At 43.7% G+C, this 23,833-nt stretch overlaps 1 protein-coding gene across 1 annotated transcript in view; it reads left to right on the top strand.

Annotated features, from left to right (window-relative positions):
* The window catches only part of MB21D2 (Mab-21 domain containing 2), a 177,865-nt gene extending 154,367 nt beyond the window's left edge, over positions 1–23,498 (top strand). The window contains exon 2 of the mRNA XM_006898495.1: positions 21,842–23,498. Within this exon, the coding sequence (XP_006898557.1) occupies positions 21,842–23,106 (1,265 nt within the window). The 3' untranslated portion in view covers positions 23,107–23,498. The remainder of the gene's footprint in view (positions 1–21,841) is intronic.
* Positions 23,499–23,833: the final 335 nt, after the last annotated feature.

Here is a 23,833-nt window from a genome sequence, read left to right as displayed (position 1 = left end):
ACAACCAACCGGTGCCAGAGGAGTAGGCATTTTCTAGTCCCACATGGTGACTCTGTAGACAGTCAGGTCCGGGGCTCAGGTTTCTCCTACTGCTTTCCGTTTTCCCACAGGGAATTCGAGTGGCTTAGAGGGTAAGCAGTTCAAATCTACCAGCTGTGTGACCGGAGAAGGATGGACAATCTCCTCCTGTGGTATTTGCTGCCTCTGAAAAACCCACTGGAGGGTCAGCTATGGGTCAGTTCTGACTCGATGGTCCTCAACAACAAACAACATTCCTATATAGGTAGGAGGATGGACAGTCTCCTCCTGTGCAAGTACTGCCTCCAAAACCCGGCTGGGAGGTCAGCTATGGGTTGGTTACAACTCGGTGGTACACAATGACGACGACAACAACAACAGGAGTAAAGAGCTGTGCTGCCAACCCAAAGGTAGGCGATTCACACAGCACACAGGAGAAAGGATGTTATAAATCACTACCTAACTTGGGAGGGACACTGGAGAGCATTATGCTGAGTAAACTAACTCAGTCCCCACAAGGACAAATACTGTATAAAACCATTATTGTAGAACGTGTATGAGGAACCAAGGAGGGGTAGGGGGTGGAAATAGAGGGGTGAGAATAGGACAAGTAGGTGTTAATCCCAGGGTTGCACCATTCAATGGGTGGGTGGGGTGAAGGAAATGGGAAGGATCTTTTATGAAAACAATGCATTCAAACGTCATAAATAAATCAGAATGAAATAAAAAAAAATAAACAATCTCCTTTTCCATTTACAGCCTTTAAAAATCCGCTGAAGGGTCAGCTCCGAATGAGTGGGCTCAGACTTGCTAGCACATAGCAAACAAGGGCTTTCTCGCTTGTGGGCTGTAAATTCTAGAGCTATGTTAAGCCCGTCCTTCTCAGAGTGTAGGCTGGGACCCCCAGCATCAACATCACCTGGAAACTTGTTTGAACTGCCAACCTTGACCTCATCTGGGATGAATGAATCAGAAACTCTGTGGGAAGAACACAGCAGGCTGTTTTAATAAGTCCTCCATGCTAAGGTTTGAGAGGCGTTGTACCACAAATACAACTTCTATTCCATCTCCAGGGTTTTATTACATTTGCTCATGTAGCACATCTGTCAGAGAACAAGAAAGATGCTATTAAATTAAAATGAACCATAAAAAATCAATATAGACCGTTGACCCTTAACAACACAAGTCTGGGCTTGAGTTGTGTAGATGCTTGTACCTGTTGCTCTTGGGTGAGCTCAGATGCTTCAGGTATCTGCTTAAAAAGCCGTGTGATTCGCATCATCTCCTTACCCAGGGTATAAATTACTGGAGAAATGAACTACTCACACAGGCAGATACAAGACTTGAGCCCACTGCAACAGCAGCAGAAAAACCAAGTCTTTGTACAAGTGGACCTGAGAAGCTTAAACCCATGTGGGTCAACTGTAAATTATACTTAGATTTTTGACTGTGCCAGAGACTGGCACTCAGACCTTTGAGTTGTTAAGGATTCTCTTTCTGCCTTCTAACCAAGAGGAGTTTTGTGGCCACTTAAAATTTTTTTTTTTGTCCCTTATGTATACTGTATTGAAACAGATGAGGGAAAGAACAGGTTAGAGGCAATATATGACTATTATGGTTAGCACAGGAGTCCAGAATTAAGGTTGCATAGAGAAGTGTACTTGGTGCAGCGGGGTGGGGACAGGATGGGGGAATTGTATACCAATGAAGGAATTTTTTTTTCTTTTCAAAGAGGGGAGCGAACTGGTGGGGAGGGGTGGGCAGGGAGAAAAGTGCAGCAGTGAAAGAATGGAAATCCAAAATCTCTGTAAATGTTTATTAAAATTAATAAAAAATGGGGAAAAAAGAAATTCCTAAAAAAAAATAATAATAATAAGGACCCTGGAATTGATGAAATAACACTGACGTGTTTTACAAACAGATGCAGTCCTGGACATGCTCACCAATCTATGCCAAGAAGTTTGGAAAACAGTTAAAAGATCATCTAACTGGAAGAGTAACATATTTATTCCTAACAAAGGGATGCAAGAGAATGTGGGAATTATAAAAATATATTAAAAAAAAATTTTTTGTCCCTTAATGAAGTTAGCCATTTTCATGAGGCTTCTTTAATTCAACTCATGTCAGTTAACACTTGCAGAGTACTGCATAGGAGTACTGGCAATAAAGAGATAAGTCAAAGACAAGCTCTACCCTTGGAGGGGCTTCTGTGGTACAGTGGTAGAGTTCTTCCCTTCTGTGTGGGAGACCTGGGTTCCAGTCCTGGCCAGTGCACTTAATACACAGCTACCTCCCATCTGTCAGCAGAAGTGTGTGTTGCTGTGATGTTGAGCAGGTTCCCCAGAGCTTCCGCAGTAAGATGGACTAGGAAGAAAGGACTAGCGAGAACCCTGTGAATCACAGGGCCCGCAAAGATCAGGAGCGTGGCTGATGCCTTGGCAGCATTTTGTCCCCCTGTGCGCAGCGGCTGACAGTTGGGGACTGACTCGATGACAGTTAACAAACAAAACACCTGGAAGTCGTGTCTACACCAGTGATTGTTGAACTATGTGACTATTACCTATTAAAAGGCCCAGTTAAAAGGGAGAGAAGGACATAATTAAGTAGAAAGAAAAATACAGGAACATTTATCAAATTCGAAAGTCACATGCCTATACAGCAGGCTTAAAACCAGAGTATCATTAAATGACCTACAAAAATGCCATTTTTAAAACAAAATTACATTTTTCTCAGCATCTGCTGAGTTCCAGAAGCCATACTTGGAACTTTGAATAACTGAGTATTCAAGGCTGACAATAGCCCTGTGGAGAAAGAAGCTGTTATCCCCATTTTAATTTTTTTCCTTTTTAAAATTTTTTTTATTATCTCCATTTTTAAAAATTAAAGATTTAGGAAATCAAGCAGCTTATTCAAATGTCACACAAGTAGTAAATAAATCATGAAGATCATAAATGTCATAAATTCATAATCTTTCTTTAATATTATCCACACTGTTGTTAGCTTTCTTTTCTGGGATCTGGTTGGGTTGGTTGTTTTTTTGTGTTGTTTTTTTTTTAAATTATCCCTAAGAAATGGAGTTTTATCAACGGATGGCTGAAATCTCACAGTTTAAGTTACTGTGTAACACACATGTATGCATTTGGGGTTCACAAGCAAGAAGCACTGTTTCTACAACTCAAATGCATTTCTATCCCTTTCTAAGCATGTCAGGAAAATCAAGTGTGAATTTGGAATTTGATTCAACCTTCAGTCTTACCTTTGTTTTTTGGTTGGAACCTTCCCACAACTGTAAAACTGAGAAGGTCCGCCCTCTAGTGGACAAACTGAAAATGGCACATGGGTTTGCTAGAGGGTTTGCCCACAATCAACTCTTGGCGCCAGCAGTCAGGTAATCAAAAGACAAATTGCATTGAGAAGTCTCATTGAAAGACCTCACTAGAGTGCTGAGGAGCAGTAATGTCAATCTAGAGACTAAAGTGCACCTGATCCAGATCACGTTGTTGTTGTTATGTGCTGTTGATTCGCTTGCGACTCATAGCGACCCTACGTACAACAGCCCTAAACCCTGCTTTCTCCTGTGCCAATCGCACTGCCTCTCACACCCATCCCAATTACCCAGGTCACTGAATGAATCCACCTCTTAGAGGGTCTTCCCCTCCTTACAACATGTCCAAAGTATGTCAGATAAAACCCCAGAGTCCTTGCCTCCAAGGAACAGCCTGGTTTAACCCTCTCCAGGATGAACCTGTTTGTTTTCTTAGCAGTCCATGGTACATTCAGTACTCTTCTCCAGCACCACAGCTCAAAAGCATCAGTTCTCCTTCTGTCCTCCCTAGTCTTTGTCTAACTCTCTGATGCATAGCAAGTGATTGCAAAGCCTGTGGCCTGTATCAGGCACACCTTAGTCTCCAGATTGACACCATTGCTCTTCAGTAGTTTGGAGAGGTCCCTAACAGCATACTTTACCATTGCAATACATCTTTTAATTTCCTGGTTACTGGTGCCTAGAGTGTTGACTGTGGAGCCAAGCAAACTAAGGCTGTAAACAATTTCAATCTCTTCACCATCCATCCTGATGCTGCCAATTGGTCCAATGGTGAAGATCCAGACCATAGTCTTCATAATTACTTGCTATGCATCAGAGACTGGACAGTGTGACTAAGGATGACAGAAGAATTGATGCCTTTGAGTTGTGGTGCTGAAGAAGCGTCTTGAACATACCATGGACTGCCAAGAAAACAAATAGGTCTGTCTTGGAGAAGGTGACACCCAGCTGCTCCTTGGAGGCTAGGATTTTGAAGGTCTGTCTCACATACTTTGGGCTCATGGCAGGGGATAGACCAGTCCTTGGAGAAAGACATCATGTTCAGTAGGGTGGAGGGACAGTGCGGGAGAGGAAGGTCCCAGATGAAATGGATTGACACAGTAATTGGGTCAGTGGGAACAGGTGCGGAGTCAGTGAGACTTTCAGGATAGGGCAGCTTCAGAGCTGTTATATGTAGGGTCACTATGTCACGGGCTTCTCGACGGCACATAACAACATAGTTGAGCTGCAAACCCGAAGTTGGTACTTCTTTGGCAGTTCACATCTACGAGCAGCTCAGTGGGAGAAAAGTGAGTAGTTTCCTTCCGTACAGTTTACAGCTTCAAAAACCTTGCCAGAGGGTCAAATGTGAGTCTGCTCCAACTTGACAGCTGTCAGGCTGAACTTGAATTTGAGCCCTGTTTTTGAGAAATTATGGAATTTTTCATTTCAGAGTTTCTCTCAGAGCAAGCTTTGATTCTGTGCCATGTGTCATTTTTGTTACTACATTAAAACCGAGATCGCTGCGTCTCATAACTTGTACCATACCTGGTTTAGTCCTTTTTAATGACTTTTCTCAGGTCGGCATGATCTTTTCCAAAGAGTGCCCATGGTTTTAGTCTTCTTCCTACTTAACAGTCTAAACTGATGGGAGGTTTGGAAGGGATGTAAGTATTTGTATTTAGTCTTTCTCATCTTAATTCACCTGAGGGACAGCTGATGGCTTTGGAAGTTGTACTGTTTGGTTTCAGGGCCTGAGCTGTAATTGTGCTGATTGGCCCAGATCATTGTTTAGCTGCCAGGTCACCTGCAAACCTGATCCTCGTTGACCCACATCTGCTTAGGTGAGGCCAGCTGGCCTTCACGATCCTTAGCCAGCCTTAGCATTGCTCTGTCCAAGCTTCTGGCCGGATACACGATGGGACAGGGTGCCGCTGTTAGGTGTCACCAAGTCAGTGTTCAACCCTGCATGACAGAGCAGCATCGTCTTAGGCTGCAGTCTTTACCAGGAGCAGATTGCCAGATCTTTTTCGCTCAGAACAGAGAGGTGAGTTTGAAGCGCCTACCATCAGCTATTACCATTAGGTAGGGACCCTGTGAACAGCAGATCTAAACCTTGCTCTGTCTTGCACCATCTTCCCAATCTCTCACAGTCACTGTGTCAGCCCATTCTGCATGAAGGTCTTCCCCTGTCTCCGACCCTCCACCCTGCCTTTGATCTGTCCTAGGACAATTGAAGAAAAAACAACCTGAAAGCCAGTTCCCTCTGTCTGTGGTTAATTCTTTGTGTGAGCAACACTCTTGGCATTGCCATGTTATACACAGGTCTGAGAGTCACTGAATTTGCAACTGATTCAAACACTACAGAGCAAAACGAAACCTTGTATCTCTCCTTTGATCCCCACTATTTTAGTTCATTATTCTGTCTGGGATATTGCATTCCACTCCTTATTTCCACCCCGCTACTTACTCCTGCTACATTTTTTTTTAAGAAAAACTCTTTATTCTCATATGAGAGGCAGTTTACAGAGCAGATTGGCATTCCCTTCAAGCATTCATACATAGTTTGCTTCACGACGTTGATTGTAATCCCCACCATGGATCACTGTTGTTGCTACGTGTCTCTGTGGTTCTTGTTTGCACACACCCTTCCCTCCTCACTCTCCCACCATTTGAATGTTATCGTTGGACACCAGCTGCCCTGTGGTCTCATGTGGTTGATTACCGTAGGGATGTGCACCCCCTCAGTGCTGCTGTTCCCCTCACATAGTCCATCTGTTTGGCCGGACATTGTGGTACAGGGATGAGTTCCATTCCAGTCTCGAGAGGCAACTCGGGGCCATCCTCCTGGGAGTGCTGCCAATCTTTTGCGACCTTTTTTTGATAGTTGGGGGAATTTTTTTAAAAGGAGTCGTTTCAGGGGAGGATGGGGCGGGGGGAAGGAATCATCTGTCATAGAACTTTTCCATGATAGCAATAAGAGAGAAAAGGTACTTCACGACAGCAAAATGATGCCTCTGAATTGTCATGTTGGAGAAGAGTATTCAGTATGCCGTGGGTCGCCCCAGGGACACACAGCTCCATCTCAGAATTAGTAAAACCAGCAGGTCCCAAAGAGGCCACGAAGATGGAGACACTTTATCTCACATGCCTGGGGCAGTTGTCAGGAGGGGCAAGTCCTTGGGAAGAGACCTTATACTGAGCGACGCAGAGGGACAGCGACAGAGACGAAGACCTTCAAGGAGAGAGGTTGACACAGTGACCAGTGGGCTTGAGCCGAGTGGAGAGCCTGAGGATGGCGCCATTGTCCCGGAGGTCACCATGCATCCTTGTGGACCTAATAATACCCAGTAACAGCAGCCCTCTTTGCTGTCCTCTCTCTCCATTGGCCCCGTGTGGGCTTAGGAACACAGCGACAGTTGATCCTCTTCCAGATGACACCCTTGTGCTTTCAAACAGCAAGTATCAAACTCCTGGCAGGATTTTCAGAGTTGTTTGTGATTTTTTTTTTTTTTTACAAAGTGAAATCTCTTTTGATGTGAGCATTTTCAAGTTCAAAACAATCAAGAACATTTTTTGTCCAGATCCAAAAGAAGTAATTATCAGGGGGACGAGTGTGTCATAGAAAGAGGTCCTGCTTTTTATTGGTTTGTCAGGTTGTCAGGACCTTTTCCCTCGCTTACATCTGGGTTCTTTGAGGAGAACTTACTTGGTCCCTCAGAGCACCCTTAAACAATGGGCACAGGTGCAGCGCCCCCATCTGGACGTTTGTGTGGAGCCCTCTTGCTTACACCGCGGACAGACTTGGACTTGTTAGCTGAGTGTTAGCTCAGTGTTTTCTTGAAACAGCAAGGCTGTCATATTTTACTGATGGATGTGAGATTGAAAATTATTAATGTTGTAAAATAGCATTTACTTATTTAAATGAATTATTAAAAGGCAATTTAGGCAAAGATTCATCATTATTCTTAACATTAATATTTTTTTTTTAAAAAAAGGACCCTTGGTGGCTTAGTAGTATAACCTGTTGGCCTGCTAACAGAAAGGTTGGCAGTTCGGATCCACAGCCACTCCATAGGAGGAAGATGAACTCTCTCTTCTTTTAGAGATTGGCAACTTCAGAAACCCAGTGGAGGCTGCGATGCGTTGGAACCCACTCAATACCAGTGGGGCTGGGTCGTTTAGAGCAATGGCCTGTGTTGAAAACGGAAGTGATTATGAAGTATCTGATTTTTTAAAAAAATATGTTATTTTCTAGGAGTAATGTGTGTGTGTTTGACTGGTACATGTGATGAAAGAAGACGTCTTACTAACCACCTGCTCCATCCATGTTACCAACCACCCAGTCCATGGGGCCCCAGCGAGAGGTGCCATGTTTGCCGCACCTGTGATGCCCCCAGCAGAGGCCTTTCCCACACACCCCGGCCTGCTTGTCTCCACAAATAATTGTGTGTCTCTCAGCTTATTTAGTCACCCAGAACTATAGGTTCCACATCTTCATAGTTGTTGTTGTTGTTGTTGTTGTTGTGTGCCGTCAAGTCAGAACTAATTCAAAGCAGGTTTTCAGAGGCGGTAAATCTATTCCCCATCCTTCTCCCATAGAGCAGCTGGTGGATTTGAACCAGGTGCCTTTGGAATGGCAACGCACGTTCTTACCACCAGGCCACACGATCACAGCTATCATTTCCTCCAGAGGCTTACTGTCAGCAACAAATGAGAAAGTGGCTGTTGTCATTTCCTGTAAATGCCAAACAATCTTCCTAACAGGATGTTTGTTTTGCTTACTTATTGATCGAATCCCGGTAGTCACAGAATTAATTTTCATTTTATTAATCATGTGGGTTCATAAAAGCATTTGGTATATCTGTTTGTTGTCAGAGGAAAACCATTTTGAAGAAAGTGTGGTACCTTACGCACCTCACACCAGAGCGTTTCCTCCGGCTCCTTCCTTGTCAGGCACTCGGTGAGCTTTCTTTGCATTTTGTTGTTCTTGAGTCGCAGCTGTAGCAGCTGCAGACCCCAGAACTCGGGACAGGGTCTTTAATTCCCCAGAGCACACTGCTGTTATTGAGTCTGTCTTTGCAGACAGAACTGCCCATCACGTCTCCAAGGCTGTAACCCTTTTCAGAAACAGACTGCTGGTCAGTCTCCCGCAAAGCAGCTGGTGGGCTAGAACCACTCATCCATGGATTAGCAGCCCCGTGCCTCCAGGGCTCCTGGATCCTTCTCTGTGCACCAGAAACTGGACCCTGCTGCCCACATGGAGGAGACATCTTTCTATCTAGGCTCAGCCCCACAGGAGTCCATTAGCTCCTGAATTACATGAAAGACTTCCTAGGAAAATCTAAAACGTAGTTATGTCACTAGGTGGAAGCTGGAGCTCACTGTCGTGCTTTTAAAATGTACTTTTATCCATTTTTGGTGACTGCATTGGGAAAATCTGCAGTCATGGACCTCTCCAAATGACTGAGAAGCAATGATGTCAGTTTGAAGACTAAGGTGTGCCTGGTTCAGGCCATTATTTTTTCAATCGTTTGCTCTACATCTGAGAGCCAGACAGTGAATAAGGATGACAGCAGAATTGATGCCTTTCAGCTGTGATGTTGAAGAGTACCGAATATCCTGTGGACTGCTAAAAGAACAAGCAGATAAGGCTTGGAAAAAGTGCAGCCAGAATGTTACTTGAAGGTAAAGATGGCAAAGTTTCATTTCACATGCTTTGAGCATGTTGTTAGGAGAGGCTGTTCCTTGGAAAGGGATATCATACTTGGAGAGTTGGAGGGGTAGGCAAAGAGTGGAAGAACCTTAATAAGATAGATTGACACAGTAACTGCAGCTGTGGGCTCAAGTATGTCAGAGATGATGAGAATGGCACAGGACATGGTTCATATCTGTTGTTCATCGGGTTGCTGTGAGTAGTACTGGACTTGATGGCAGATAACGACAATAACAACAGTGGGTGAGAACTCACATAGCCAGCACCTAAAGATAGGCCATTGGAATCCATGAGCTCTGCAGGAGAAAGGTAGGTAATCTCCTGGGTGATTTACAGTCTCTGAAAACCTGCTGGATGGTCAACGCTGAATCAGCTCTGACTTGATGGTACATAATAACAACAATGTATCATTTTTCAGCTCTGTATTGCTCAGCTTTGGTTCTAGAGTTTTGATTTTGGTGTTAAGTTCTTATTGCTGTGAGTCAGAGGCAATGCCTAGCCGACCCGCCAGTGTGTTTTCTAAGGCTGAAAATACTCAGGAGTATTCCCTTCTTTCCCTGATGGAGTTGCTGTTAGAGAATTCAGAACTCAGAAGGACAGGGAGGTGGCACCTTTGGGCAAAGCAGTACAGCTCCCTACAAACTGTCTGATTGCCCAGTTACGAAAGCTGATTAAATATGTGGAGTTGGGGTGCCCTCTATTGGCCTTTCTTGGAACTTGCTTAGTAAGAAGGAATCTGCTTAACACTGGAGGTTTGACAATCGGCTTCCAAAAGTCAGTCACAGAAAAACCTTGTGAGACTCCAGTTTTCCGCTGTCATACATGGGGGGCACCATGAACTGGTCCTCAGTGGCAGCTAGTTTGTAGTTTTTATGTATCTGAGAAAAACACATGTTCTTGTTAAGTGCTGTCAGCTCACTTGCAACTCATAGGAACCCTACGCATGCAACAGCCCTGAACCCAGCTCTATCCTGTGCCAACCTTATCGTCTCTGATACACCTACCCCCATTACCCTAGTCACTGAATCAATCCATCTCATTGAGGATCTTCCTCTTTTGCACTGTGCCTCCACCCTCCCAAGTATGATGTCCCTCTCTAAGGACTGGTCCTTCCTTGCAACATGCCCAAAATACGTCAGACAGAGCTTAAGAATCTTTGCTTACAATGTGCAGCCTGATTTCAGCCTCTCTAGGACGAACTTGTTTTTTGTGTGTGTGCGCTCTAAAACCAGGCGTTAGACTCTGATCTTAGAATGCACTATGGTTAAATAGTATCTTTGCTCATAACCCTCTGTATAGGTCGTTGCCTGGATATTGGTGCTTTGCACTATCTGAGAGGTGGCTCATTCTCAGATAATACAGTCATTCTCAGCTACAGCTCACAGTCTGCTTGTGTTAAGGAGCCTTGCTTCTCCCTCCCTGCTCATCTGTGTATGTGATGTGATTCACTGCTCACAGACATAGTGGTTCCTGCATCTCTGATCATGCCTGGAAGTGACAATTAGGTTCAATACTATCACACCAAGGGTAACATCCTGACAGTTTTCACCCTAGACAATTCCAGTTAATGCTATCTTTAGCTGCACCACCCATTTATTTAATTTACATCTTTTCAACCCCTGTTGTGTTAGGTCCTAGGATACACAAGCAATCAGAGACAAGGACAACTGGGAGGAGAGCAAGTATGCGACAGACTGAGACACAAGCTAGACTTAAGATAGGATAGACAAATGGATGCAGACATCGAATATGCCACCCAGAACTCTTTTTCTGTTTGAATTAGAGAAACAAAGTCAGAGGAATCCCTAACAGAGATAAAAGCGATACTTTGGCTTTTTCATTTTACTTGAAACAATTGTATATGAATTTTTAAAAATACAATCTTATTGTCATCTGGTCAGAACGGACATATAACTGATTCCAGGATGTGTTTTCTAAGCTGTTGGTAATGGGAGGAGATTGTCCATGTTTCTTCTTCAAAGACCCGTGGGTTCCAACTGCCAGAGAGATGCAGTCTTTGAGTTAGAGCCATCCGCTATGCACTGCCCCACCAGGCTCCCTGAATGTAAATAAGGAGATCCATTTGCACAAAGTTCCACTCCAAAGTTGAGTTTGTGCTGTGAGCCGGGAAACACAGCTATTGATTTTCCATGTTTTCTTCTCAAATCTTAAATACCTTGTCTATTGTTCTCTATAATTTGAGGAAGAAATATTATTGCTTTCCTGGGAAATAGACCAACTTTTGCCTCTTCAAAGTTCTCCATAGTAGGAAGATAATCTACTGAGTATGTCTGTGTGTAAATGAAAAGAATCAGAATAAAATAACAGATAGTCAAGGTGCCAGCTCCTACGTATACTGACTGGAATACAGGCCTACTGATCTGAGAAAGTTGATTAAATCTGTTTAGAAATGTTATCAGAGCTTGTTTTAATGAAAGGTCTATGATGAGCTGGTAAATCATTTAAGACTCACTGGGACGTTGTGTGGAAACTATTTTAAAATCATTCCCTTAGTGTCTACTTGTGCTGTCCTCACTGCTGGTGGTTGTCCTAGGCAACAATTCTCCTGTGTCGACTTACCTGTATTTCCTAGTACTGCCCGGAGGACATGGAGCAGTGTCTGTTAACACAGACACACAACATGTTCAAATGTTGGTATTGTTGTTATGTGCCATCAAGTTGCTTGCGACTCATAGCAATCTTATGTACCAAAGCCCTATACCTTGCTGTATCCTGTGTCAATGTTACTGTCTCTGACACACCTACCCACAATGCCCCAGTCACTAAATCAATCCATCTCAGCAAGGGTCCTTCCTCTTGGTTATATGTGTGTGTGTGTGGGGGGGGCATTAACAGTTACCATTTTAAAAGGTCTTTATTAGAGAAATATCTTAAAGTGTTTATGGGTTACTTGATATGATATATGTGATTTTAAAAGGCTCCTGGAAAAAAGTCTGGCTCACCTAACTCACGTAATTGTTGGAGCTGGGTGACACATCCATAGGGGTTCATTGTACATGATAGAGTGATCTCCCCTGTGGTATAAGACACAAACACTGACTGGCCAGTGATAGTTTCCAGATTGTCTAGAGGAGACTCTTGTTTAAATTGGTCTAATTTTTAAATTAATGAGGCCTATCTGTTGGTATGTCGACCTGACACCCTACTTTGAAGAAGTGTGACATACTCACTGCAGGACAGAGGGCAGTCACCAGGAGCACACCTCTCCTCACAGGCCTGTGGACACCAGGGGTGTATTTGATGAGAAGGCCCAGAGTCATTCACGATTGTTTCTTCATGTCTCATTGTAGAGCTGTGCATATAAAATGTGAACTTAGCAGATAAAGCCATGCCCACAAGGAGAGAAGTAAAGCTTTGTGATTAGTGTTTCCTTCGGTAAAAAGTAGCCTCGTGTTCACAGTTACCCTCCACTGAGCAGAGATGTGGCCTTAAAATAAAAGGTCTGCTGTTGGCTTAAAATAGATCAGACTATACATCTGAATATGTGGGGACCTTTTAAGAGTGTCTCTTGGAAGCCTGTCGAAAGTCATTGAAATAAGGAGGCTGTGTTAAAATACGTGTGGAATGCAGAGTCAGGAGTGCAGAACAGACACACACACAGAAGGGGGGGGCCTAGATAGTTTTTACTTTAAAAAAACAACACACCACAACAACAAAATCACCAATCTCTTCCTCTAGTCAATCCCAGCACATAACTGACCCCCTGCTGTTTTTGGAGGCTGTAAATGGCACAAGAGGAGATTGATTGCCCATCTTTCTCTTGCAGGGTTGCTGATGGATTCTAGCTGCTAGAGAGGCACCTTGGGTGAGCAGCACAGCTCACTGTGAACCAAGCCCTTTCGTTTTTTACTTATTCATCATCATACCAATGCTGTGACACCATGCCTGGTTTGCTCATAGACTCCATTCCTCGAGAATGATGAAAATAAACTCTTAAATGCTTTTTAAAAAAATCACTTTACTCCAAAATAGAATTGGTTTCAGTTTGGGTTGGAAAAACAAGCTTCCTCTTACTGCTTCCGGTGGCATTTTCTGTGGCAACCATAAAGGGTCAGAAGATAGGAAAGTGTTCTCCCAGGAGAGTCCATTTAACCCTGGGAAGCAGGCAGCAGGCGTGGGAAAGGAATGTGGTGTTAACTGGAAGCTGGAGCTCAGCTCAGCCGTGGTGGTGGTTAGGTGCCATCGAGTGAGAACGGCTGATAGTGACTCTGTGGGCGACGGAAGCCCACCCTCCCCTGCACCGTCCTCACCAACTCTGATATGCTTGATTCCTTTGTTACAGTCTCTGCATCAATCCTTCTTGAGGCACTCAGCTTTTCAGACCATGAATAATTTATCAAAGTATTGTTTATTTTTATTTTCTTGTCTGTGAAATGGGGCAGCTTGGGTTACTTAAAAGTGTTAATCAGGGGCATTATGGGAAAAGGCTGCACGTTCAGCCTTCAGCCAGCTGCCTCTGCACTGTCGTCGTTAGCTGCCACAGAGCCACAGCCCCATTCAGAGTGACCCCTTGAGAAGGGAGCAAAGCACCGTCCAGGCCTGTGCTATTCTCATGTTTGAGTCCAGATTGCCCTGTTAGAAGCCATATTTTGTAAGTAAATGGCCAGCTCTTTCTTCCTAGTTGCCTTAACCTGGAGGCTCTTTTGAAACCAGTTCAGCTTCAAAGCCACACTTGAGCCTACACTGACAGGCGATGAGTCCACTTGAATTGGTCTACGATCTTCCTCATGGAAGGCGAGACTATTGCAACTGAACCACCGGAGCCTTGACTAGTGTGTGGTGGTGGTGGTTGTTGTTGTTGTTGTGTGTACCATTGTGTAGAGTCATAGCAATCCTGTGAACAACAGAACAGAAGCTTCCCTGATCCTACAGTCTTCACTCTCTGATATGCCCAGTCTCATTGTCAGTCACTGTGCCAGTCCATCTTGTTAAGGGTCTCCTTCTCCTCTGACCCTCTGCTTTTCCCTGCATGATCAAAGACGTGTATGCAGCAGGGCCAGAAGTGCACATCTCAGAGTGTCTTGAAGTGAAGAAGTTTTCACGCTTTAGAAACATACTCTCTTCATTCAGTCCCTTTCTTGATAGTGTCATCACTGCTGATGCTATCTGTACTCACTCGTTTTAAAGTTGGTGGAGTTGTCCCCGGTGGTTAGAGGATGTCACAGCAGCTGGGCTGCAGATTAAAAAGGACACCAGAACAACAAGATGTGCGAGAAGACCAGTCCCAGCACTCGGACAGTTCTGCACCCTGCCGGTGACCACTCTGTGTCCCCACCCTCCTCAGACACGTATGATGTGTTTTAACAGCTCATGCATGAGCCCTGGGTTTAGTCCGTGTTAGATCCCTCATTGCTATCAAGTCAGAACTGACTCATAACTGACCCTCCAGCATCTTTCCAAGGCTGTAAGTCTCCCTGGAGAAGAAAAGCCATCTTTCTCCTGTAAAGCTGCTGATGGAGTCAAACCACCGGAGAAGTGTGACGTCTGGGTTAGCAGCACAATTCCCTATGAATGATGCCACAAACGCTCTCTGTTTTAGACAGAGCCAAAGTAATGTTAGTCATTAGGCCTAGATTTTGAGGGTTATTTTACAAACAACGGTGATGGGATGGAACTGGGGCCTACTGGTATGACATATGTGGCTGTGGGCCTCCGTGGTGAGGCTTCCCCTCATCACTTAGACTCTGTGTCTGTGGCTACCTTTAAAGATGCCAATTTTCAGGCTCCACCCCAACTTTGTACCTTAGGTCGCTTTATTTCCTGGAGATCACCACCACAGGCAGTACCAGTAAAAAAATTCTACCCAAGAGAGACTTTCTCCATTTTTCAGCAGTTGGCAGAAATTTTCTCTCTACGTTCTGTTTCTTGGAATCCCACAGTGGAGTCTGTTTCTCCTTTTCCAGGACAGCTCCTCAAATACTTGCAGGGTGATCGTATCACCTCTGGGATGTCAGTCCTGCAGGTAAAACAAGTTTCCCTTTTCCTTCCTCTCCTCCTTTCTTCCACCTCTTTCACCTCTTTGTAGGGACTGTGTTATTTCCTTCCGTGTTATTGGTTTGTAATGCCGAGTGCATTAGTGTGCGATTATTTGACTAGCGTGGGAGCTGTTTAGGACGTTTATCAAATATTACAAATTTCCACCCTCTCAACATTCATTAGAATTGATCTTTATTCCCCGAATTGAGGTGGGACTGTGTGGCTGGTTTGGACCAGCAATGTGTTAATATAGACAGTAAGTGCTGGATCATTTAACTTGCTCATAACAAGGTCTTCTTGGGTTGTCTTTTTCCCAGCAGTCCTATTCAGTCCTGTGGGGTCATGATGAGTCAGAATTGACTCCATGGCAGTGGCCTTTGTTAGTCTGGTTGGTTTTAATGTAAGTACTGTTACTGCTTTCACTTATCTACTTGGTTGAACTGTATACTCACATATCCGCAGAGCTAGAGCTGTAAAGATGTGATTGTTGTGTACCATCAAATTGGACCTGACTCATGACTTGACTCTCCAGTGGGTTTTCAGAGGCAGTAATCGCATAGGAAGAGATTGCCCATCCTTCTCCCACAGAGCAGCTGTGGATTCAGATCACGTGCCTTTGAGGTTACAGTGCAGATTCTTACCATTTAAGTCACCAGAGCTCCCTAAAAAGATGTTATCCTTGTTATTGACTATCTTCGAGTCAATCATGACTCATTAATGATCCTGTGAACAAAAGATCTGAAGCCCCTCTACAACTAGTGACATTTATCAAAGTTCATAGACTTTCCGGGGGTGTGTTGTTTAGGAAGTGGATGCCACTCCTGATGTAGGAGGGTGCACGTGCTGTGTTTGAGTGATGGAAGATAAATACTCAATACTTGAATTCCGTGGAATGTGGTTTTATTCACAAGGCCATAAGAAGATAAGGAAGAGAGTTTCACTTTTTAATTGAATGTTGAAGATAATCACTAGAGACCCAAGGGGAATGACAGAGAGCTTATTCCTAAAGTTCCAGTCTGAGAACCTACATTAAAGAATACTAGGAAAGTCTGCTTAAGTAGAAACTCAGTACAACAAAATCAAAGCTTGGAGGCTTGAAATACTAAAATCAAGGCTTAGAAAACTGGACGTAGCGGGACTGGGATTAATATTTAGGAGAGAAAGGTCAGGAACCCTGGTGGTACATTTAGTGATATCTGCTGACTGAAAGGTGAGTAGTTCACATGTAACCGCCGCTTCATGGGAAACAGATGGGAATTATCTTCTTGTAAAAATTATCTTGGAAAATCTATGGCCAACAGACATATGAATAAATGCTCCAAATCAATGGCAATAAGAGAGATACAGATAAAATCCAAAATGAGATACCATTTCACTCCAGTAGCAGTGGCAGAGTTTAATAGGACAGCAAGCAATAAATGTTGAAGAGGCTGTGGAAAGACAGGAACTCTTAAACATTGTTGGTGGGATTGTAAAATGATACAGCCATTCTTGAAGGCAGTTTGGCTCTTCCTCAAAAAGCTGAACATAGAAATTCCTTATGACCTAGCTATTCCACTGCTTGGAATATATCCAGAGAAAATGAGAACTGAGGCACAAACGTAGAGCTGTCACCAGTGTTCACAGCAGCATTGTTCACCATCACAAGAACATGGAAACAGCCCAGATGTCCAACCACAGTAGAATGAATTGAGAAATTGTGGTACATTCACACTGTGGAATTCTACAATATGGAGTTTGGATTGGTGTGACTTTCTTGTCTTTCCTGCTAACAAGCTCAGCACTGTGTCTGTGCTTACCTATTCTCTTTGTTTCCAGTGATTGATTGATTGGACAATTTAACTAATATTTCAACAGACCCTTATCTTCTCATAATTGAATGAAATTGCACAAAAGACCCGTGATAGAGATAGTACTTGTTGAGTCGTAAGCCAGAGTAGACAGGTGATTGATTTGGGACGAGAGGGGAGGAATTTCCTCTGTCTGTATCCCACCAGCACTCAGACCACATCTTTCGTTTAGTCGTGTGGCAACCCTCTTTTCCATGATAGCCGATGTCAGCTCATTTTCTTTTAAACTTGGTTGAGGAAAATTCTCCCTCCAGAGGACTTAGGCTTGTAGAAGACTCCAGTTGATGTCATCAAATCACCTTTAAACTGGAAACTAGTGAGCTTAGATACACCAAATGTCAGTGTGGATGCTACAAGGAATACCTTTGTGGACCTTGATGCTTAACATCCCTCACCTGACAAATAAACCTTTGCAGTATCCTGCTAAAATGCTCTCTAAAAAGACAAGCCAGTATTATCGTGATGTTTTATTGTTATAATGTTACAAAATATATTTTATGGCACTTTTGAAAAGAAGATCAATATTTAACTAGGTGCAGAAAAAAGAGTTATGAGCAAAGCGGATATTCTATCTTGGACAGGAATGTTTAGGACAGTTATGAAAATGTTTTCATCTTTCATCCAGGAGAGGGCAGAAGGGAGTTTGAGCTGGTTTCATCCCAGGCAGAAGCCACTGGCTTGCTTAGTCAGAAAACTGTCTCCCAATCTGCTAATGTCCCTGGACAGATAGGTATTAACATTTTTATTTTGGCTTATTTAATAATTTCCATTTAAGTAGACCTTAATGCCATTTCCCCCCCCCCCTACAGTTACTAGGGCACTGAGCTTTAGGAATAAATTCCCTGTTATCTTCTGAAGTCTTGGGTGGATTATCTTTAGAATTCCAGGGAAAGATGAAGTAGGCTGGTTTATCCAGGCTAAATGAGAATTGCAGATAGAATTTTGTGTTCTTTAAAGGGCTAAAGGAGACTAGAATATAGGGCCCTAATAACAATTCTAATTCATTCTAATACAATCTGAAAGAGCCCTAGTTAAACACTCATCTATTAACAGAGATGTTGACAGTTCAGGCCTGCTAAGTGGCAGAAAGAGAGAGAGAGAAAGGAAAGAAGGAAGGAAAGGAAAGGGGAGGGGAGGGGAGGGGAGGGGAGGGAAGGGAAGGGAAGGGTAACTTGCTCCTCTAAATGTTACTGCTTTAAAAAAAAAGTTACTGCTTAGAAACCCCCAGAGGCATTGTGTTTTGCCCTGTGATGTTGCCCTGTGCTGGAATCCACTCCACTGAAGCTAACAATAGTCTTACCTAATGTATTATTTACTACACAATATTAGATAGTTTTTCACTTGTATATTTAAGCCACCTCAAAGTGAAAAAAATGAAAGAATATTTAATACTAATATTTAAAGAATGAATAATGAAATAATGAAGACAAAACTACTGCATTATCAAATGTAGCTCTTTGAAATAGAGTTTCTCATTTATAAGTGGGCCTGTAATAATGATTTTCTCAATCTCTATTAACTGTAAACAGCTGTGATGCCAGACCCCAAGCTGTTGTTGTTGTGTACTGTTGAGTTTGAACCCACCCATAGCTGATCCTCCAGCAGGTTTTCAGAGGCAGGAAATCACATCTTTGTCCCATGGAGCAGCTGGGGGATTCAAACCGTGTACCTTTGTGTTGACAGCACAGTTCCTTACCACTAAGCAGTCAGAGCTCCTTGAAGCAGACAATTCAAATCCATCTGCTGCTCTGAGCGAGGAAGATGGCCATCATCCTCTTGCACCGTTTACAGCCTCTGAAAACCCGCTGGAGGGCTAGCTATGAGTTGGTTACAAGTCAACAACACACAACAACAGCTTTATAGCTAATAAATCTTTTGTGTAGCTACAGCTCAAATAGGATGGGAGTGAAGATGAGTTTAGTATTGAAATCTTAACAAGAAAATTGAGGAATAGATGTTGGAATCAGTTTATATGATAAATTTCAATCTTTTTAAAAAGGACTAAATCGAAAAGCAATCTTTGTAAACAGAATCTGTAATGAAAGGGGTTTTGCTTGTTCCCTCGTTTTGCTTGAATGACAGGCAGTGCCCTAGCGTGGGTTTCTCTGAGCAGCTTCTGTGATGGGAGCTCTTTGGTAAGGAGCCGTTTGGGATCCACAGCTGTGTGAAGGAGAGGGACAGAGCAGTGCTGGACAGAAGGAGAGATTGAATTTCCTGAAGACCCAAAGTGAGCCTCTCTGTACCCAAGAGGAAGGAACTCTGCTATGAAATGCGCCTTCAGAGCCTTTTAATCTTGCATACTACCATGCTGGTCAGCTATTGCATATGCACGTCTTCCTTCACCACCACCATGCCTCCTTCTCTCCCTCTCTCTAAAAAAAAAAAACAAACCAAAACCAAACCCCAACCCTTCAATGACATTTACAGATACACACAGGTGCGACTTTGATTGAGAAAGCTTTTGTAGCCAAGAAAACTCCTAAGAGAATTATCTGCTGATAATACTTCCAGCATCGATCATTGGAAAAATCTTGCTGGTGAATCAGAATGTCTGTGTGTATATTTTGTGGAACAGCCCAAGGACCCATTAAAGCAGTTTCTCTTTCTGATCCATTGTTGATTTTGTAATGTTAGCTGACTTAACTGATGTGTTCTTAAAGAGTAATGAGGATCTATACTCCTATCTGTATGGGAGGATGTGGTAAAGAATTTTTTCATGTATCTTTGGGGAGCTCAGGTGACTTTGATCTAGAGAGTTGCATTTCTCAAAGGCAGCACCTCTCTGGTTTAGATCCATCGGCATCTGAGTGAGATGGATGGGTCATCTCCTCCATGCAGTGTCATCTCAGAGGACCCACTGGAAAGTCAGCTATGAATTGGTTCCAGTTCTTTGGTGATGAGTGAGTCTGCGATACAGTTGGGAAAATATGATTTCAGAGAATGTTTTGTAGAACTGAACACTAAATTTGGCAGTGTGGCCAAAACAAGGGAGCCACATGGTGTTTGATTGTAACATTTTTCTTGGTTAATTTTGGTAACTAGATGTCCAGACCTTTGTTCCTAGTCTTCCTTTGTCTAGAAGATCCATTGAAACTCATCTGCTATGTGTCATCCCGCTGGCATTTGAAATACCAAGGGCATAACTTTCAGCATCACAGAAACACACGAGTCTCCACATCATGACAAATCAGTCGTAGCTTTGATGATATGCCTATTGCATACCAACCCTGTGACAACTTAATACATTATTCTCATCCTCAAAAGGTTCACAATTTCATTTTTTTTAAAAATCACGTCATACTATTACCACCAACCTCATCAGAAAAAAAAAATTGGGAAAATGTCAAGCGTACAGTGTAATTTTCCCAGTATGAGTTTTCTGTTTTCTAATATTCTCTTCAAAACTCCAGTATTCTCTTTGTCAGTATATTATCAGTGGCTTTCTGAAGGAATGGCTCATTTTCTCAGAAAATTTTTGCTAATTACCCAAGTCTGAATGATCATAGTTTATTAGTTATTCTTTAACCTAAAAATGGTGTTCTCTGAACAAAGCATTTAGTCCAGCTTGCATTAAAAAGATGCTTTTTCACGAATGTTTTTTTCCTGAAGATGGCTGTTGTACTTTCGTATGCAGTGGAAGTGTTTTATAGTTATGGCCATTTTGTTACACTGTGTATTAATTAGAAAGATGTTTAGATGAGAATTGGAATGTAATAAAATTACAACATTTTCTGCTTTATCAGTGACTTAATGGAAACTGATGTAATGTGTACGTGCACTAATACACAGTGCTCGCTAGAACAGTTTGAGGCCACTGCCTTGATACTAAAGACCATCTTGAACTCGTTGCCATTGAGTCAGACCAGACTCATATATGACCCAAGTTGTGAATCCAGGAGCAGACTGCCCATCTTTCTCCCTTGGAACCATGAGTGAATTCACACTACCAGAGAACCGTGGCCTCTGGGTAAGCAACACAACACAGCTTCAGCACGGTGGACTACACCACTCGAGTTCACTGAAAGATCAGCACTTTTCTAGTCCAAAGACGTGCCAGTATTACAAGTTGTGGTTTCACTGGCTCTTGTTAAGTGTCCCCAGGACCCTAAGTGGTATGCAGCCCCTCCTTAGAGAACTAATGATAAACAGGAAAGTTCAAGCAGAAGAGGCAGGAGCGAGAACATTGCTTGGGCAAGAGACCCAAAAAACCTGACCACCTGTGATGGCACCAGAAGTGGAGAGTGAATAAGGAAGTGAGAGAAGTTGCTGAGGTTGGTAGGATTAGATTTGGCATCTGCAGGACAAGGTAGAGTTGAAACTTTTCTTGACAGCTTGACAGAGCTCAGGTGAGGGGTGATGACTAATGAAGATGAACCCCAGTTTATGATAGAAAATGATAATGCTTGCTTTTATTTTTTTCCCTGTTGTTTCAAACCCTTATTATTGGAGCCATTTCTTTTGTGTATGTATGGGGGGGGGGGTTGCTTTTTTTGTTTTCTTTTTTTATTAATGATTTTTTAATGCATCATATATATTTTTTACAGCATATTCTTCCCATTTATTTTTTTCCCATTCATTGTTGCATATTTTCCTTCCTGCCCATCCCTCCCTCCCCAATTTGTTTTTCTCTTTGAAAAGAAAAAAAATTCTTCCATTGGGGGGAAACCTAAGAAAAGAGGAGATAAATAATGTATACTGCATTGCAAAAATGATAATGCTTTTTACTGCACAGGAAACATCAATCATAGACCTTCACTTAGAGAAGACTGGATTCCTTCCTGTGCGGTGTGGGGAAGCCTGTTGACCAGGTCTCTGCAGCTCCGGAGCTTTGGTTTTATAATTGACAACAGGGGTGAATGAAGAGTGAATCTTGGATGCTCAGAACAGCCTGGACTGATGTGGAAGCCTTTCTGTGCCTGTGCACCCTCTAATAGTGTCTTCTTTTTCCGTTTCCAGGAATGGTGCAAAAACTGGACCAAAAACTGCCAGTGGCCAACGAGTACCTGCTGCTCTCGGGAGGCGTCCGGGAAGGTGTGGTGGACCTGGACTTGGATGAGCTGAACGTCTACGCCCGGGGGACCGACTATGACATGGACTTCACGCTTCTGGTGCCGGCCCTTAAGCTGCACGACCGCAACCAGCCTGTGACACTCGACATGCGCCACTCGGCCTTGTGCCACTCATGGCTGAGCCTGCGGCTCTTCGACGAGGGAACGATCAGTAAGTGGAAGGACTGCTGTACCATCGTCGATCACATCAACGGTGCCACCAACTACTTCTTCTCCCCGACCAAAGTGGCCGACTGGTTCTACGACTCCATCAGCGTCGTCCTCTCAGAGATTCAGAAGAAGCCCCAGCGAGGGATGCCCAAGGTGGAAAAGGTGGAAAAGAATGGGACCATCATCTCCATCATCCTGGGCGTGGGCAGCAGTCGCATGCTCTACGACATTGTGCCCGTGGTCTCCTTCAAAGGCTGGCCTGCGGTGGCCCAGAGCTGGCTCATGGAGAATCACTTTTGGGATGGGAAGATCACGGAGGAAGAGGTCATCAGTGGGTTTTACTTGGTGCCCGCTTGCTCCTACAAAGGGAAGAAGGACAACGAGTGGCGCCTGTCCTTTGCCAGGAGCGAGGTACAGTTGAAGAAGTGCATCTCCAGCAGCCTCATGCAAGCCTACCAGGCCTGCAAAGCCATCATCATTAAACTGCTGTCGCGGCCCAAGGCCATTAGTCCCTATCACCTGCGGAGCATGATGCTCTGGGCGTGCGACAGACTGCCTGCCAACTACTTGGCTCAAGAAGACTATGCAGCCCACTTCCTGCTGGGCCTCATCGACGACCTGCAGCACTGTCTCGTCAACAAGATGTGCCCCAATTACTTCATCCCACAGTGCAACATGCTGGAGCACCTGTCGGAGGAGACGGTCATGCTGCACGCTCGGAAGCTCTCCTCCGTGCGCTCAGACCCCGCCGAGCACTTGCGCACGGCCATAGAGCACGTGAAGGCGGCCAACCGGCTGACGCTGGAGCTGCAGCGCAGGGGCAGCACCGCCAGCATCCCCTCCCCACAGTCCGACGGCGGGGACCCCAACCAGCCCGATGACCGCCTGGCCAAAAAACTGCAGCAGCTTGTGACTGAGAACCCGGGGAAGTCCATCTCCGTCTTTATTAACCCTGACGATGTCACAAGGCCCCATTTTCGAATTGATGATAAATTTTTCTGAGTGTTTTCCTGGCCCATTTTTTTCTTTTTTTGTCCTCCCCTCGCCCCTTCCTCTTTCCTGGTTTTAACACTCTGACCACTGTGTAGTGGGGTTTGTGAGGCTGGCTTTCCGTTTTTTACATATCCAGCCTCGATTGGATCTGTTGAGAACACATTTTCCGTTTCCTGCGTCCGCAGGGTGGGGCAGGCTCTGAAACAGTATATTACTATTTTATATTCTGCCTCTTTAATTTTTGTTGTTGTTGCTGAATTTTTCACCTAACTGTATTTTGGTTTTGTTTTTTGGAGGGTTTGGGTTTGTTTTTTAGAACTCGAGCCATAGAAGAAAATGCCCATGAATCCCTTGTATTTTTCTGTTTTATACTTTGTGCAAATTTACTAATGGGGTTAGGGAAAGAAATCTTTTGCTGACTTTTCAGTATTGTTTTGTTTTACACACGCCCTCCTCCCCATGAATGCATTTTTCTCACTGTAGATATAGAGAGACTTGTCAGAATTGGGGAATTACCTGGCATTTTTCCGTCTTTTCACCAGTTGCCAGATTAGTGTCCCCTCTTTTCACCAAACATGGTAAACTTTGGGTGTGGTGATGCTACACATTGTGCTTTGGAGCAATTTCGTTGAATGTAATTGTCCTCTCATCAGAACCTTAGATGGTTTTGGAGGGTGTATTTGACAGCTTTCCAACCTGTGTTAAGGTTTTCAAATGTTCGTTTTAGCGTGTGTTA

This window comes from Elephantulus edwardii, unplaced genomic scaffold (assembly GCF_000299155.1).
Source record: "Elephantulus edwardii isolate Elephantulus edwardi_28Jun2011 unplaced genomic scaffold, EleEdw1.0 scaffold00232, whole genome shotgun sequence".
Classification (NCBI taxonomy): Eukaryota; Metazoa; Chordata; class Mammalia; order Macroscelidea; family Macroscelididae; genus Elephantulus; species Elephantulus edwardii.
This window is presented reverse-complemented; position numbering and strand designations above follow the sequence as displayed.